Source organism: Calliphora vicina, chromosome 2 (genome assembly GCF_958450345.1).
Source record: "Calliphora vicina chromosome 2, idCalVici1.1, whole genome shotgun sequence".
Lineage (NCBI taxonomy): Eukaryota > Metazoa > Arthropoda > Insecta > Diptera > Calliphoridae > Calliphora > Calliphora vicina.
In genome coordinates, this window is record NC_088781.1 from 36,552,158 (window position 1) to 36,571,069 (window position 18,912).

The following is an 18,912-nucleotide window of genomic DNA, read 5'->3' on the forward strand; positions in this document are numbered from 1 at the left end:
TTTGCGCTGTCCGTCAGTGTCAGTTCAAAACCCTTCAATCGGATAGGAATCTTTTACTTCCTCGATAAGCTAGGAATCTTTTACTTCCTCGTGAAAGGTACAAGTTCAGTTGCACTCGGATTTATACTCAGTCCACTATCAATACTCCATCGATATACTGTTATAAGTCTATCCAAGTGATATCGTCTACTATCGTCCTAAGCAGGCCGTTAGTAATTCCACAAAAGTGAATATGAGACAGCTAAATCGTGCTTCAATGCCCAAATTGGTCCTGACAACAGTAGTCTAGAGAATATAATGGGTACTCATGCACTGGGTAGACGGACGGAAAATGGTGAGCTTTTTGTCAATATGTGTGCGGCGAACAACCTCGTTATTGGCGGATCCTTATTTCCGCACAAACCGGTCCATAAGGTAACATGGGTATCTCCAGATCACGTAACTGAGAATCAGATTGATCATATAACAATTAGCCGTAAATGGCGCGGTTCTCTCCTGGACGTAAGATGCAAACGAGGTGCTGACATTGCAAGTGACCACCATCTAGTGGTGGCAAGTATGCGCATCAAATTAGCTGCAGTAGATAATAATGTCCCAACAATCCAGAGAAAATTCGACGTGATCAAGCTTAGAAATCCGACAGTAGCCTCAAATTATAATAATGCATTACAACAATCCCTATCATCAACATCATTTAACCAGCGTAAAAACTGGCAAAATACTAAACGCATTATAACTGATGCTGCCAAAGCTCATATTAGGTATAAGGAACACATACGTAAACAGTGGATATCTGACGACACATGGTCACTTATAACGAAAAGAAAAGACCTAAAAGCCGCCCTCAACTCTGCCAAAACGCGAAACGTGAAAGCTAATCTTCATTCGCAGTATACTGCTGCAGATCGTCTGGTAAAACGTAGCGCACGCAATGATAAACGCACTTGGGTAAGCAACATATCAACAGAGGCTCAACTGGCAGCCGATACAAATCGCAGCGGGGATCTCTACAAGCTCGTCAAAAGGATAATAAACAAACCTAGCATATCTGGAAGGCCAATAAGAAATGACGATGGTATACTCATAACATCCAAAGATGAGCGTGATCAATGGGCTGATTATTATTCTTCAATGCTCTCCCCGGGGCCAAACTACGACCCAATATGTAATTGTACTACCCACGATAACGTATTAAATATATCCACCACCACTCCTTCGTTATCTGATATTGTATGCGCAATCAAGACGCTCAAAAACAACAAAAGCCCTGGAAATGACAACATATCTCCAGAACTTCTCAAAATAGAATCCTTTTGCCCTTAGTAGAAGATATATGGATTAATGAAAACGTTCCCGAAGAGCTTAAAGAAGGCATAATAGTAAAGCTACCTAAAAAAGGAGATTTAACTAGACGTAACAACTGGCGAGGTATCACGTTACTCAGCATGGTGAACAAGATAATAACCCACATAATAACGACAAGGCTGTCTGACGCTATATCACCGCAACTCAGAATGCAGCAAGCTGGCTTTCGTCCGAATAAATCATGTATTGACCACGTAAACACACTTAGAATCATAGTGGAACAGTCGGTCGAATGGCGATCGCCTCTATATCTAATATTCATTGACTTCGAGAAAGCATTCGATACTCTCAATCACAATGTGATTTGGAAAGCCCTTGAATGTAAAGGAGTCCCACAGAAAATTATTCAGCTCGTTAAGAGTATGTACATCAATGCAAGCTGCCGCATTCGACACGAAGGAAAGCTTAGCAGGAAAATTACCGTTGGTACAGGGGTACGGCAGGGTTGTGTGATATCACCACTGTTATTTAATATTGTGTTAGATATTGTTATGACCCAGGCTATGTCGGATAATAGAGGGATCGTATGGGGACTTCGAGACCGATTAGATGATCTGGAATATGCTGATGATATCTGCCTTCTCTCTCATCGGTACTCTGATATGACCATCAAATTACAACGTCTCACAGAGTTTGCTAAGAACGCTGGTCTCAGGATAAACATTGGCAAAACTAAAGTGATGCGAATTAACACAGATGTCGCAAATAACTTTACAATTGATAATGAGACCCTGGAGGAGGTTGACTCCTTCTGTTACCTTGGCGCTATTCTCACAACATCCGGTGGTTCAGGTGCAGATATTGCCAATCGGATAAGAAAGGCGACGCAAACCTATGGCCAACTCAATAAGATATGGAATTCTCCAATTCTCTCTCGCCGGGTCAAAATTAATCTATTTAATTCAAATGTTCGATCTACATTACTTTATGGCTGCGAAACGTGGAATGCTGCCCCTCGTGATATGAATGCCCTGCAAGTTTTTACAAACAAATGCCTTAGAAGAATTCTTCGAGTTTTTTGGCCACAGACTATGTCAAACAACAGATTATGGCATCTAACGAACCAATTACCTATAACGGTTGAAATACAAAGGCGAAAATGGAACTGGGTAGGTCACACCATACGTAAGTCAAGCTCAGATATTGCTAGAACTGCTATTGAGTGGAACCCGCAAGGCAGCCGCAGAAGAGGACTTCCAGTTCATACGTGGCGCAGACAAATTGAGATCGATGCTGCAAACATGCATACTAGCTGGAATAAAATTAAAAACATCGCTATGAACAGATCCAGATGGAAAGACTTTGTTAAGGCCCTATGCTCCTTGTAGGAACGACGGGAATATATATATATATATAAATCGTGCCACTCTTGGTCAGTATTTGCATCGTGTCTGATTTCATTTTAGATGATCCTGTAGTTAAGAAGGTCCCTAATAAACCTATAAATTGATTGGTCCAACCTCAGATCTTGCAGAGCTGTCCTATAATAGCAGATTCTGCATTACTGAAAGACCCTTTCCATATCCTGGAAGGCTACTATAACCTACTAATGAGCGAAGTTCCGGCTCAAGCTATTTTCGCTTGATATAGGCTGTTGAGAGGAATATAATAGTCCTTGGTCTACAGACATCCGTATGTGATCAATGATAAAAGCTCTATTGTTCACGCCAGCAGCAGTGATGTGGCCTTGGTACTAGCCAGCGCCGTCGTTATGAAGTGATGGACCGGCATTCTTCTTTAGAATTTTCCTTTTCCTTCTGACGGATCCCCACCCACTTTAAATGAGAAATGGCTCTTGTCTAAAATTGCCCTTGTGACTTCTCTGTGTAGCCTATTCGAGCTCCATCATGCTTTATATGTTTTCTATTTGGCTGTTGATTCTGCTGGTAAAGGTGCTCATCCTCCGAACGTTGCGTTAGATACTACAGATGCGGCTTGGTTCTCTTCACCTGCGCTGGATGGGTTTGAAACAATACAATGTCTAAGTAGAACTTTTATCGACCTACAGTAGCAGTATGGGTGGAGGAATATTAACAATGGACAAAAATTAAAAATAATAAAATGGGAGCAAGAAAAATAATTTAAATTTGTTATATCGTCATAAAACGTTTTCAAAATAGCAAGATCATGATAAGCCAGATTAAGTTAAATGAAATAAAGCGACATAACTGCTATTTCGCCAATTTGTTAGCAGTTCGATCTTTGCATATGGTATAGGCATCTAAATTAAATTAAAATAAATTTTTAAAATCGAGTTACTCCACTAAGTCGTGTTAATAATAAGTGAATTCTTAAATTATAAACAACTAACTGGAACGTATTCAAGACCACAGTACTTCATTAAAGAAAATTCATCACATGTGTTTCGGTGATCTGTGATTGTATTTATTTAATTTCTATACTCTACACTTACATAGGTGGAATATATAGTGTGTGGTATTTTTAACAAAAACCAAATAATATTTTAGAATCTATCTAAAGACATCTGAATTTCTATTTGTACCTCTGACATTCTAGGTATTTACTTACGAGGTGTAGGATACCTATCACAAAAGATTGTAGACAAGTTCATTTAGTCCTAATCTATATTAATATAAATCTATCTATGATTGGTATTAAGGCTTAGAAGTAATATAAATTGAAAACCAACACTTCTTTAGTTTATATAAGTTTAATATGAGGCCATCAGCGCAAAAGTGGTGTAACCCAAAATTTTTATTGGTTGCTGTTTCGGTGTTACATACTGCCCTTACCAATATCAATACAAAAGTGGTGTAAGCTACCTTTTGGTATTCAAAGGCAGATCGTTTTTGTACAGATCATAATATAACAAAATAACGTAGCAAAAGTGGGCGTAAGAAGACCACTAAATAAATAGTTTGGGGTTACACCACCTTTGTACTGATAGCTTCATATAATGTCGGTATAAACCGACTATGTTTTCTTACTTATTACTGTGTGCGTATGTACATAAGTATGTATGTTAGTCTGTGAATTAGTCATTTACAAAAGAACATATAAATGTAGGTGCAAAAATATCTCAAACTTATGCATATAAATAAATATGTCTGCCACTTTTTTTTCGTTAAGCCCTTGACTTAAAGGAAACAAAAAGCACTTGTGTTGTATTTTATCACAAACGCACACTTTCAGCATATTTACATACATATAAATATATGTGTGCATGTAAATCGGCATGCTCATTTCACATGTGCCAGTGACACTTTACCTTAAGAAGCAATTGAAACTGGTGTAGTCAACACCATTGTAAAAAAAAGCGAGAAAATTCAAAAGATTACAATGTTGATTGCTAAGCTCTTAAATTAAGGTGCCAACAATAAAAATATGCCATTATGTTAAGTGAAACATACAGGCACACATTCACAGCAATACAAGTATGTGTTTGCAAATGACAATACGATTTAAAATGGCAGTGAAAAAAAAAACGCCTGATTCGACGATATGTACGACAAATCAACCAATAAAGGTAACAAATCTGTAAAAGAGATGACAACTTTTTGAGAGGGTCCTATATTTATAACAGCACATATACATACATTCACACAAATACATATATATTGTATATAAGTATTAGGGTATCCAAATTATTAGATTTTTCTCTTGTTCGAATAAGAGATTTTAAATTGGTTCAAAAATTCGATCATTTAAAATTAATCGAATTATTCGCATAGTATGCATTTTTTAAATAATGATTTCTTTTCGTCAAGACCATGTTATTCGTATTTATCAACGTATCAATGTCAGCCCCAGTATCACTTGCATCAATAATCAGAGTATTCGCCATGGTTAGCCATTACCTTTTCCCATTATACTCGCATCTTTTAACTCCAGGAACGAATTAAGCCAATATCGGATTGCCTGTTTTAAAGTGAAGCGTATCTCAGAGAGACCGTTCTGCATCGATCGAAACAAATAGTAGTCGGAAAGGAAAAAATCTGCACAGAGAAAACAGATTCATGTTCACAACCGAATTTGTCGCCAATCGAATTTTGTCGGTTGCACGTACTAACACAAAATTCGATTGGCATGACTGAATATAAGGTAGCTGTGTTATTCTCTTGCTCAATTAATGGTAGACTCAACTGTTTAAAATAAAATAATTCGGTAGTAAGGACAGAATCTGTTAGTGGTGATTACGATTTTTTCTAGCACATGATTTAAGTTAAGGACGTTTCTAACTTTTCTCCCATTTATTGATAAAAATAGAATGTGTTTATTCTTAAAATATGTACAAAATCTTAATATATAAAGGAAAAGTGTGCAATTAACATTGCAATATTTTCACTTATTTGAAATTTTTAAAATGGTAGTGGCTATTTGACATATTTTCTTGTTTAGATTGAGGCTGGTTTAGAACTTGAATAATCTTGACATTTCTGTGTCTATAAATAAAATGAGTGAAATAATTCATTCAGGAAAACAATGTGAGAACAAAAGATTAACATACATTTTAAAACCCAGAAAAATGTATCGGTGTTTTGTTGACGAGTTCAAGATAGCGTGGATATTTTCTATTGCGAAAGAACTATCGACGGTCATAGGCTGACTCCTCGCAACTAACTTCCAAGATGAGATATATTGCTAAATGATTCTTTATCATACAGATGTGATTGTTGTTATGAAACCTAAAAAAATATTTGAACACGTCTTTAATGAATAGTTAAAGATAAATCCAATAAACTCACACTTTATTGTAAATCTCCTAATGATAATTTGTTAAGTAAAAAAAATTAGTAGATCTTTGTTTTGTTTAAATTTGCAAAATTAAAAACATTTTAAACAAATTAAATTATTTTGTGAATTTCAATTTATTTTATACAAGCTAAATGTTTTGTCAAAAATTTCTACCAATAGAAATTTTACTTTCGGTTGAGAACACCGAATTAGAATTTATCATATCGTAATCGAATTTTTCGATTACAACCACTAATATTTGGGGATTGAACGAATATTGCTGAATTTAATTTAGTCATGGTAGACGAATTAATAACTAAAATTTTAGAAAACATTAAGATAGTTAAGATAACTAACATTAGTATTGTCAGAACCATAATTCGTGATGTTTTGGCCAGACTTCAACAGCTCATAATATATAGAACCCTTTTGCTCCCAACAAACGCAGAGCATGTTTAGTTTTGGTGACGATACGGCTGGTTGACCGGGCTTTACATACGATCTCCTATTCTCCGGGCTATCGTAATGGATTCATTTTTCATCGCTTTCAAGCATTATTTTGGACATGACAAATCGTCTTTAACCCTTAAATGCGTACTGTTGCCATTTTTTTTGCAGATTTTTTAATAAAAAAATTCTTTTTAGGTACAAAAATGCAATTTTGTACATTAGGGCCTATTGGTTTAATACAAGTGTTGAACACTTTTCCAAGAAGTCCGATTTTCGGTTTTTATTTTTAAAACTTTCTAAGTGATATTCCAACAACTAAAATTAATTTTCGATACAATAGTCTACGATGAGCAAGATGAAGAACATTTCATAAATCAGTTACCACCATCTGCGCCTTCTTGCAAGCCCAGCATATCTTCATCAACAAAGTTTAAAAACATAAAATGGTTAAAGTTCTGTGATACTAGGATGGTTTGTCGGCTTCAATGCTGCTCTCGAATGTTTTGAAATTACTGCTTGAGTAGCTCCTAATTATTTTGCTAGCCCTTGTTCTTCATGGAGTCATTCCTGCAATTGTTGGTCTTCAAACTGTTTTGGCTAGCCTTAGTGATTTTTGTCTTCCGTGTCGAAATCACCACTTCCAAAGGGATGATATTAATCATTTGGCTTCAAGTTGAAAGATTCTCTACAATTTAGGTTATAATACAGGAATCTTGATGATTTTCAGAATTTTTTTAAATTTTTAGCTTTTATATTGAAACATTTGTTCAACATTTGTCCGTAAGGAAAGAAATGAAAAGTACAGAGTTGTATGCGGTCGGAAGAGCCCTTTAAAATGCTGACCGATGTTATGTTAGTTTTGGATTTCTTAAGAAATTTTTCGATTATTCGAATGATCATTATACGATTGTATACCCTAATAAGTATATTCATATATACTTAAAATGTAAACTGAAGAGGTGGATTTAAGAGCTTTTTTTTTGTTTAGCTTATTCGCTGCAGACACATGTCTACATGCGTAACAATTGTCACTGAAATTGAACAATGCACAAATTGTATGTTGCACACAGAAAAATAAAATAAAACTTTGCATAATGCACTGATTTGTTATTGTGACTTTAATGCGATTTTATATTATTATACAGTTTTTTTTTGGGTTAGTATAATGAATTTAGTGGCAATTTCTTTGTCAGAAGAATGAGCGAAAGGATTTAGGAAAATTAAGGGACATATTAACTGCGCTAAAATTTAATAATTTCGAAATTATTAACCGTTTCATGCCCTATACTTTTGGCTAGCTCCCAGAACTAAATTTTAATGTCCTTATAAATGATATAATATAACAAACTATACGTGCACGTTTAAGTCGATTATGTGATGTCCATCCATCTGTCCATGTAAATCTTGCGAACAAACTATAATTGCAATTCAACCCTTTAGATTGTTCTCGTTGTGGATATAAAAGTAACGTTGTGGATATAAAAGAAACGATATATTCAAACTGTCCCATTAGATCAAACAGTCTATATTCGATATCTTAGATATACAATTTATTATAAAAGATAAGCTGGGCATCGCAAGAAGAGGTGACACTATCGTAATATAGAAATAAAAGCATCCTAAGCTTTTTCGCTTTCCTAAGCATCTGTCAAAAAAGTTGAATTAATGTAGTTTAGGTAGCAAGTAATAAGAGCAAAAGCATTTGACGATTATAATTCGAAAAGTAAATCTGCTTCCGGCACTTTTAAGCACCACGAGCAACGTTCGAACAGGGCCCTATTCCACAAAACAACTTATCAACTTTTCACTTTGCACTTATCAAATTTTTGGTCAATCTGTAAAACTTCATGTTCCTCAGAACTATAAAATTTGATAAATGTTTAGTTGAAATTGAAAAGTGTAATTTGCAAAGTTTTTGATATTTTTATATACTCTTTGCAATTTCTGTTCCACGTACGTTATCTTGTTCAAAGTGCAAAGTCAATATTGAAAACTGTAATTTGCAAAGATTTTGCAAATAATTATGCTGTTTAATTTAAAAAAAATTTTAATTGAAAAAAAAAATGAAAAAATAATTTTTTTTTAAAAAAATGTTTGTCATTAAAAACAAAAATTTTTTTTTTAAATCACAGTAACACTGCAAGTTTTTTTTTTCATTTTAATTTTGCAGCTCATTTTAACACGTTATATTTAGCAAAGCAATGTAAAAAGTAATAAGACATAAATGCTAGGATGATTAAATGATTTGTGGAACACTTTGCAATAACAAAGACTTTGTAAAAATTAGCAAAGTGAGATTATCAAAGAATATTGTGAAACAGAAAAAAATTAAATTTGATAAGTGTAAAGTTGTTTGTGGAATGGGGCTAGGGCAGATGATTTGGACAAATTATGTTTTCACGAAAAAACAATAAATGGCGCTGAGAATTATAGCTCCAGGAAATATGGTCCCAAAGTGAAAACGAAAATTGACCTCAGAAAATTAATTAGGGCACAATAACACAAAAACTTGGGGCCTTTTTCATTTGTTCTTAAAAGCAAATCAATACCAGGGAAACTAGTATCACCAATTTAATCCCTATACTCAAATACAAACTGGCGTATTACTCACGAGGACTTAATAAGTGCACCAATCAATATAAACATCGGAGTCAGACAGCCTCCCGTATTTAATTTCGCTATTGATAACACAAGGCAAAAAAATCTAAAAAAGGGTCTTTTAAATGTTTAAGTAAAATTATACATTTGTTAGAAGTTTCTCCACATAATTAATCGGGTTAGTCCGATGTTATTCAAAAAAACTTATACTACGTTTATACGCACGACTTATTCGCAAATAAATATATTGAAAATAGAAAAATTAGCCGTATAAACAGTGAATTAATTTTTTATTTGCAAATAGCTAACTCACGAAAACAATTCCTGATTAACGACACTATTTGCAAATAAGATTTTAAACATTGCCATATTTTTTAACGTGTTTAGTTTTTCTTTCGTTCTTTAAATATTTCATTGCGTTTTTGCATTAATTGGATTGCAAGACAAACAATAATTTTTAATTCTTTCATTTTTGCATTTAAAAAAATAAAAATTTTCCGTAACCAAGTGACATATAAACAGAGAGTTAATAAAATGCAAATTATTTTTATTTGCGAATAAGCTACGTATAAACTTAGTATTAGAAGATTTAAGATTTACATAAACACTAATCCGCTAATATATTGCGTTTCAATCGGCTCAGTAGTTTCGGAGTCATAATAACAAATTTAAGTAAAAACAATTAAGAAAATATGGTCGGTCAAGCCCGACCATATAATACCCTGCACTAAGTAAAAGAGCAAAAACATTTTTCTTTTAAAATTTCAATAATTTATATTCTTGAGTGATTTTCGAAAGTGGTCCTTATATGGGAGCTATGACCAATTATGGACCGATAACCATGAAATTAAGTCGTGTGATTTATGTCTATATTAAAGTTAACTATGTTGAATTTTGTGTGTATACCAAATTTTTTAAGCGATTTATGCACGTTAAAGTGATTTTCGGAAGCGGGTCTATATGACAGCTATGACTAATTATGGACCGATCGTAACAAAATTTGGTGACATGAATTTTGTATATATAAAACTTATTTGGAGCGGAATTTGTGGAGATACATATATAAATTAAACATTTATGACCGACAAAGTTCAATTTCGGAAGGACATTTGTATGGGGGCTAGGTGAAATAATGGACCGATTTCAGCCGGTTGGTGCTTGGGCCGAAAAAATAATATGTACCAAATTTTATCGAAATATCTTCAAAATTGCGACCTCTGTACTCTGCGCAAAAGGTTTACATGGACAGCCAGCCAGCCGACCAGGGAGCCAGACGGACGGACGGACATCGTTTAATCGACTCAGAAAATGATTCTAAGTCGATCGGTATACTTTAAGGTGGGTGTTAGACTAATATTTTTGGGCGTTACAAACATCTGCACAAACGCATTATACCCTCTCCACTATGGTGGTATAGGATATAAATATAATTTTAACGTGAAAATAGCAAATTTTCTTGTTTTAAAAAAATCATGAAATCAGATTTATTGCTTTATCGCAAAGCCACATGTAAATGGAAGTAAACGACATATCGATCATAAAAATCCAATGATTCTTTTCGAATTTATTCACAATTAAGTGAATTCGCTCATTTTTTTGTAGACCCCAAGATGATATAATCAGAAACATCATTGACTGAAACCATCAAGAAAACCAAAGAAGAGGACGCCCTGGCCATAGATGCCTTGACAGAGTTGAGGAATATATGAAATCGTAGTACGAGCTGAATACAATAGAAATAATTCGTTGAGGCCATATGTTCCTTATAAGAATTAATGAAATCCAAATATGTATGTGAACGTAACTGGTTTTTAAAATCTATACAAATTAAATTACTTTTTTTCATCATTACTGACTATACAATTTTACTACTTTATTTTATGACACTCGCTAATTAAACACTACTAATTATAACACTGTTAATATCATGCAAAATCTCCCATTAATACAAAGCTAAAGATAAGGAAATGAAATTTAATGTCATAAAAATTCACTGCCATGCATTTTTTTTAGAATTTTTAATCACACAAAATTAATAATCAAAAAATTGTTTTAATAATCAAAACTCTTTTGTTCTGCATGTTAAAACTTCCTTAATTTTGAAGCGCATTTAGCAAGAAACAAAATTAAAACACAAGCACCGTGACTAGAAAAACAGGGTAATTTATATTGAAAAATTATTGTTATTACGCACAAATCGTTTATTATTAATTTTTATGTACAATTTACAGACATCTACCATATATTAATAAAAAGTTAACGAAAAAAGCTAAAATAATATAAATATGAATAAAAACGTATTCTTCCTTCCTCTTGGTGTCTAAACAAAATTTGCGTGTTTATATAAAAGAAACAACAGCAACAACAAACACACAGTCCATAAAAACCAACAGAAGGTTCATTAATGTCTTTCAAATACAGCCCCCTTGCAATAATAACATGGAACTGCCAACATACTCACTCGTAAATAAAAACTCATAATAGAAATAGACTAGACTAGAGTGGAGTGGAATGGAGTACAGTGGAGTTGGAGTAGATGGAATATTATTATAGTCACGTGACTCACACCTACACATAATGCACAGACTGATATTATTTACTTGCAACATACATAGTTACACAGGTTAATCGTTCTCTAAACTCTGTATTTCATTTTTTACTTCTATTTTTTTTATTTTTTTGTCGTTTGCAACTCAAGCGGAAATTGTATCATCTATGGTCGTTTCGTTTGTTTTTTATGTAAACGTTTTTAATGTTTAACTTAAACGCGTGTTAGTCTCATTTAGTCTAAATAATGACATGGTACAACATTGTTAGAGTTAAACTTAACGCACACTTCTTCCTCCATACGAACATAAATATTAGTCTAAGGATGTGTCTCTAATATTAAACTGAAAAAGTTGGAAAAAAAACCATAATTTAATGCATTTTATTAATAATAAAGTGTAATGACAAAACACATGCAATAATAATCGTTAAAAATATAGCAGTTTGTATGTAACTGCATGACTTTGTGAAACTCCACCCCAGTTATTTGACATATTGCCCACCACATGACACTTGTCAAGAACCATTAATTTGTTTAATTTTAAACAAACAAGTTAATTATTATCCACCCCGACAAAGTCATTTATGCGTTTTGGGTGAAAATTATATTTACAACTCTAACTATCTAAATAAATAGATTTTTAGAAATTTAGCAGAATTTTACATTTGAGTAATATTCGACTTTAACTAAAATGTCTAGGCTTCAAGAACAAATATCTCAAATAAACAAAACCAATAACACTATTCAACAAAATCAAATTTTTTCCAAAATTACAAGGTCCGACAAATAAATTTTGATATAGGAGACAAAAAAAAAAAGACACGCGTATCGGCGTTTTGAAAGTTTACATCTGAATTTCATTTGAGGGCGGGTTAAAGTTTCCCAACTCTGGCACATTCTTATTGTTAATCTTCATAAGAAACCATATGATCCTTACATTTTAGCTATAAAATGTGTTCCGCAAAGTTATGTAAAATGTTACGGAGAATATTTTTGTAGAATATGTTAACCCTCCAAATCCTCAAGGCATGGGTCTTTTTTGTACTTCTTTTAAAAAAGTGCAAAAACCACCATTAAAACGGGGATTTAAGGGGTAAAAATGTTCCGCAAAAATATTATGGGTGAAATTTTACTATGAGTCCCTGAATACACCAAAACGGAAAATTCAACCAGAAAGTCAGAAATAAGACACAACAAAAGAGAGCTTACGGTTAATTTCGTATTTATTAAGAATTTGTATAGGAAGTCTTCATTAATTACATTTTTATAGCTCTAGGCAATTCCACTTTATTACCATACTCATATTTCAGCTATAAGCGTTCTTCAATGGGGTACTTTAAAATAAAATTCTTAATAAATGCGAAATTGACCCTAAGCTCTCTTTTGTTGTGTCTTATTTCTGACTTTCTGCTTGAATTTTCCGTTTTGGTATATTCAAGGACTTATAGTAAAATTTCACGGACAATAGTTTTGTGGAACATTTTAATCCCTTAAATCCCTGTTTTAATGGAGTTTGTTGCTCTTTTTTAAAAGAAGGACAAAAAAGACCCATGCCTTGAGGAGTTAGAGGGTTAACATATTCTACAAAATGTTCTCCGTAACATTTTGCATAAATTAGCTGAATACATTTTATACCTAAAATGTTCTTTAAAATAAAATTCTTAATAAATGGGAAATTAACCCTCGGCTCTCTTTTGTTATGTCTTATTTCTGACTTTCTGGATGAATTTTCCGTTTTGGTGTATTTAGGGACTTATAGTAAAATTTTACGGATAATATTTTTGCGGAACATTTTAACCCCTTAAATCCCTGTTGTAATGGTGTTTTTTGCTCATTTTTAAAAGAAGGACAAAAAAGATGTAAACTTTCAAAACGCCGATACACGTGACTTTTTTTTGTCTCCTCTATCAAAATTTATTCGTCGTATCTCGTAATTTTTTTTGGTGTTGTATAGTGTAATAAAACAAAACCATAAATTATAATTTATGTTTACAAACAAAGATGCTTATCGTTCGTCATTTATTATTCATATATTTCGGATTAAGGGACTGATTCAGAAACACTCCGCAAAAAAATTGTAAAATGTTTGTATACATATCACAGTTCTATAAAAATGGCCTATCGTGTTTCATCGCAGACTCAAAAAATATATATATTTTTGATCTGTATACAATTCTAATACGATCTTGCTCTGTCAGTCCGTCTGTCTGTTGAAGCTAATATACATAGGTCCTACAGGAACGTTTTTGGGGGGATGGATTTTGTCTCAAATATTTGTTGTTGATCAGAAATCTTTGGAATTGAGTCGGTTAAGTAGCACCTGAGTTAAGAGACAACCTCTAAAATAGATGATATTTTTAAAATTTTGTTAAATTTTTTTGCTCTGTTGAAAATGACATTAATCTGTGACGGACGGAATCCTATACAATCGTTTATATATACACGTTAAATTCATAAAATATTATTGTATGCATTTTATTTGTATATTATTTGGAAAAACGTATTTGAAATTTATAGTTCACAGTTTAATCTAAAGCACATTTTTGCCATTTTTGTTGTACTAATTTTAACAAAAGCTTCTTAACGAATTATAAACTAAAATTTTAGTATTTTGAACGATTGTTCTAATATTTTACGAAATATTATAATAATCGGTCCATAATTAGTCTAAGCTCCCATATAAATGTTTAAAGGAAACTGTTTATAATTATATACTCGGTGTAGGGTATTATATGGTGGGGCTTGATCGACTATAATTTCTTGGCATGACTAAAATATGAGCATATGACAGGCCTCGCTTTTGCCATTCAACATAGTACATCCAGCATTGAGTTTCGAAAAATATGTGATCTTTGGTGATGACATCCATCAGACAAATCAACTTTTGTTTTAATACTCGAGCCAGGAGATCGTGTCTGTGTATTGAACTTTGGCAGGTGAGTAACATGTCGGTAATGTCTTTCCATGGAGGATTGCATGTCGTCCATGTTTGCACACGTATTTCATAGCATCTTGAGCGTACTTGTGCATGTGTCGTAGACTGCCGATGTATGTCGCTGGTAAGATCAACATTTGGCAGATATCACGCAAGTGGATATATTCCCCGACGCGTAGTTTTTTTTTTTTTTTGATTCAACAGAATGAAGAGCAGTCGTTCATTTTAAATTTTCGCGTAAATGTCGACGATGAATTGATAGAAGAGTTCACGACATTTCAAAAAATAATTACATTCATTTGGCCTGATCATAATACGATAGGCATACAAAGACATACAGGAAACTTTTTTTTTGACTCATTGAGTAGAGATTCATTTGCCTTACGTTAAAATGATACCCATCCTCATCACCGTTGAAAAGGCACTAGCATCATACGACCAATGAGTTTTGGCAATGCGTTACGGCGATGGATTATTATATCTCGTCGCTCGAGATCTGTGCCAACCATAACAACTGCGACGCCGCACAGTGGCGCCCGTAATACAAGTGAGGTTTGCAAAAATCAAAAATTTCATGTGCTCCTAAAAAATATTGAATTAACCTATTTTACAGGAAATTTTCCAACGGTTTAAAATATGCTACTCTTATTACAATCAGATTTTTGGTTCAAAATTGACTGATATTTATTTTACAATAAACAAACCATTTTTAGGTAATTTGGTCCGCTTTTAGATACAATATCTCGAAAACTAGGTAACGGATATTAAGAAACGAATAAAAAAGCTTGTAATGTTTTCTTTGAATTTGTCCAGTATTTACCAACTATCTATTTTTTCAATACTTCTCAACTTTGATTGAAAATAATAAAAACTAACAATTTCTATATTACCCATATTTTCAAAATATGTTCAACGTAATGTCCAAATGGCCGTCCTTGCCCCATTTTTGGCTAGATATATGTACCTTTTTTACGGATTGTGAGCAATACTTATTTTACAAAAAATTTAAAAATACATTAAAAAAAAAAATTAAAAATTTGAATATTTTACAAAAAATTTAAAAATATTGTTTTTTAAAAAAAGAAATTTATATCTCTTTTGGAATAATTTTAAATCAAAATAAAGAAACATTAAAAAACAAAAATGTTAAAAAAAATTTTAAGTTTAATAATTTATTGAGCTTTAGGCCACTTTTATAATAAATAATGTTTATTTTATTTCCAATATTTCTCTACTCAATGAAGTAGTAAAATAAACATTGTTTATTATAAAAGTGGCCTAAAGCTCAATAAATTATTAAACTTAAAAATAAATAAAAAGGTCGAATAAAATAGAATTAAAAAGTTAAAAAAAATATTTTATTTTTCTTCCCATAAAATTGATTTTTCCACAAATTTTAACCTAAAAGACGTAGAACACTTTTCAAAAATTCATTTCATAGGCTTTTTAAATTTTTTCACTATCTCATTTGGTTCAAAAGTTATGATTTTTTCAACGAAAAAACTCAAGTAGCGCCACTGTGCCATCTATCAACAGTGCATTGAAGCGCCGCTCGTGCTCACCAGCCGGTGTATTGTCAGCGCTTATCACAACTGTATAACCATGATTCGGCATCTGGACTAATGCAGTTTTGAATAGTCGGATAAGGCTGTTGTGTTCGTGTAACATTGTTTGAAGACTTGAAACCATTTCCCGTATACAGAGAAAACAGATTCGTGATAGCAACCGAATTTGTTGCCAATCGAATGATTCGATTGCACACATAGAATTTTTCGGTTCCATCAACAGAAAGTCAGTTGATTAAGAAGAATTTCGGTTGAAGCAACTAAAATTTTGTTACCGCTTCTAAAATATTGTAGCTACAACTGTAAAATTCGCTTACTAAGATAGAATCATTCGATTGGCAACAAATTCGGTTGCTATCACGAATCTGTTTTCTATGTGTATGACTTCAGTACTGCTTCTGTAGGTTCATGTACGGTTTTCGGCTTCTGTAGGTTCATTTCCAGTGAAATAAATTTGAAGGAACTTCGCATCATCATTGGGAAGCTTTGTTTACGATATATCTTAGTTGCCCCGAAGGACAACATTTGAAAGCATGAGTTGTACTTTCGGATATTTTGAAGGAAGTGCTTGGAAATCGAAGTGTCGGCGGAAATGTAACTTACGCCTCTTTAGAGAAATGTAATGAAAACGTCCAAGTATCCTCTGACGTTTTGAAGGACATATTTGGCAGTTAAACAAATTTGTCTTAAGTCCTTTTAATGCAAAATAGGATCACGAAATGAAGAACTGACAAAGCAGTATAAAGTTTTTCTCTACTGTTGTTGTTGTGAGACCACTATCTTTGGAACTTATAAAATTCTGCAACAGTACAAACACATAATTTTCATATGGTTTTGTAGCGTACAAACTTGACCACTATCTTTGGATCTTATAAAATTCTGCAACAGTACAAACACATAATTTTCATATGGTTTTGTAGCGTACAAACTTGACTAATTTTGCTAATATCTAAGGACACCTTTAACACATTCAATCAAATCCATCAACACCTCTGGAAACAACAAGAAAAATGTATGACCACCAAAGTTGTATTTTAGCAAGCATGTAAAACATGCCAAAACTAATATCAAGTGGGTTTCTTTTCTGGTTTAATTTTTACTCTTGTCTCTTGTTTTATATATGTATATATTTTTTTGTTGTATGTAGCGGTAATAAAATTGTTAACAAGTATTAAATCTACCTGTTCAATGATTCTAGATAATCAACTTGTGTTGGCTGATATAAATCTTGTATTTATTATAACGATAAATAAAAATGAAATAAATTTTGCTAAGAAAAACTAAAATCGCCCCACACAGGAAAAGCAAACAAAAAAAAAAGAAATCAAATTGGACAAACTAATGTAAGACAAATAAATATGTTACGTATGTAAAACAGTGACATTACTTGTAATGTTGGTTTAAATACAAACGAATTTTGGGTTGGTTATTTCCTCTTAATTTCCAAATACGAGGGATGATGCTTTAAGATTTGGTAGATTCTTTTTAAGTAAAACCTAAATATTTTATAAGATAATTCCCTTAAATGTACTTTAATTACAAGTCAAAAATATCACAAAATTATGGAGAACAAAAGAATGAGGTGTTTAAATTACGCCCCCAGAAATCTAAAGAACTCAAAATAATATTTTATAGCAGACATCATGACTCATTGCATTTCAAAATAATTAAAAACAGGGTAATACGATGCCCTCATCAACTAAATACTAACAATACAAAGCACTCAACATAATTTGTGTTTTGTAGAAAAGTGTATATCCTTTTGGGTATCCTTTGTAGCAATTGAAGTAGCATTAGATGCACAAAAATACTTAATCATTGTCTATGCTAAAATTAATCAAAGATCCACCACTCAGTGAACTAAACAAACGAACACTCGATACAAATATTCAACGCAGTTTAGGGGTCGAATTTTGCTTTTGACTAGAAACAGCCAGACACAGCCAACCAGCCCGACGAACAGAAGGTGGTTATGAATGAAAATGCAATTTTAATATTTATCATGTACCCATCCATGGAATGCCCGTGTTTTTAATTTAATAAAGTATTTCAAATGTAGCCAAATAATAACCGTGTTCTTCCTTAATACCTGTGCCACCATATGGTGGCGCAGAATGATGAGTTTCATGTTCAGCCAGGTTTGCGTGTAATTCCTTTCCAACCTTTTGCAATCAACAATGAATCTATCAAATGGTAGTTTTAGTATGGGTGAATAAAATTAACTTAAAATGTAACAAACCCAAATAAAAACCAAACAGCAATGAAAAGTATTTTAATCAGGAAGGAAATGAATATTATATTAGTTTTGTATTTTCCTCAAAAAAAAAAGTTTTACCTTGTAGTTGCAAACGTCAGTTGGTGTAAACAATTTCTGGTCCTGTGATTAAGCGTAACAACATGATTAATTACAATTGTTTGAGTGTTTGTAATACAACCTTTTTTCTCTCCTTTTTTTGCAGCAACATCAGCATCTTTTTGGTGGTCCTTATGCTGCTGTTTTGTTTTACAAATCAGCGTGAAACAATAATTTTTAAAAATTTTGACATTTTTGTAAAGTTTTTTTCTTAATATAATAAATAATTTTATTGTGTGGCTTGTTTTTGTCTAAACATAAGCCAAACATTCGTTTTATTATGAGATTTAGTTATGGTACTAATTAAAATTAAAAAAGAAAAATAAAATCATGATATTAATTTTGATAGAAATAAAATAAATTTGTAGTAAATTCTTTGAACCATGTGTTAGTTTGATGCTGA

At 32.6% G+C, this 18,912-nt stretch overlaps 1 protein-coding gene across 1 annotated transcript; it reads left to right on the top strand.

Moving 5' to 3' along the window:
* Positions 1–351: 351 nt before the first annotated feature.
* Positions 352–18,675, top strand: LOC135950386 (uncharacterized). Its single transcript, XM_065499933.1, has 2 exons — positions 352–1,230; positions 18,616–18,675. Exons 1-2 carry the CDS (start codon positions 352–354, stop codon positions 18,673–18,675), a joined length of 939 nt encoding a protein of 312 aa, XP_065356005.1.
* Positions 18,676–18,912: the final 237 nt, after the last annotated feature.

Bases quoted from the DNA above. Each gene is read 5' to 3' on its own strand.
- LOC135950386 (XM_065499933.1), top strand. From the start codon at position 352: ATGTGTGCGGCGAACAACCTCGTTATTGGCGGATCCTTATTTCCGCAC. The intron at 1,231-18,615 runs GTATGCGCAATC...CTTTTTTTGCAG, and splicing joins CTCCTTCGTTATCTGATATT to CAACATCAGCATCTTTTTGG.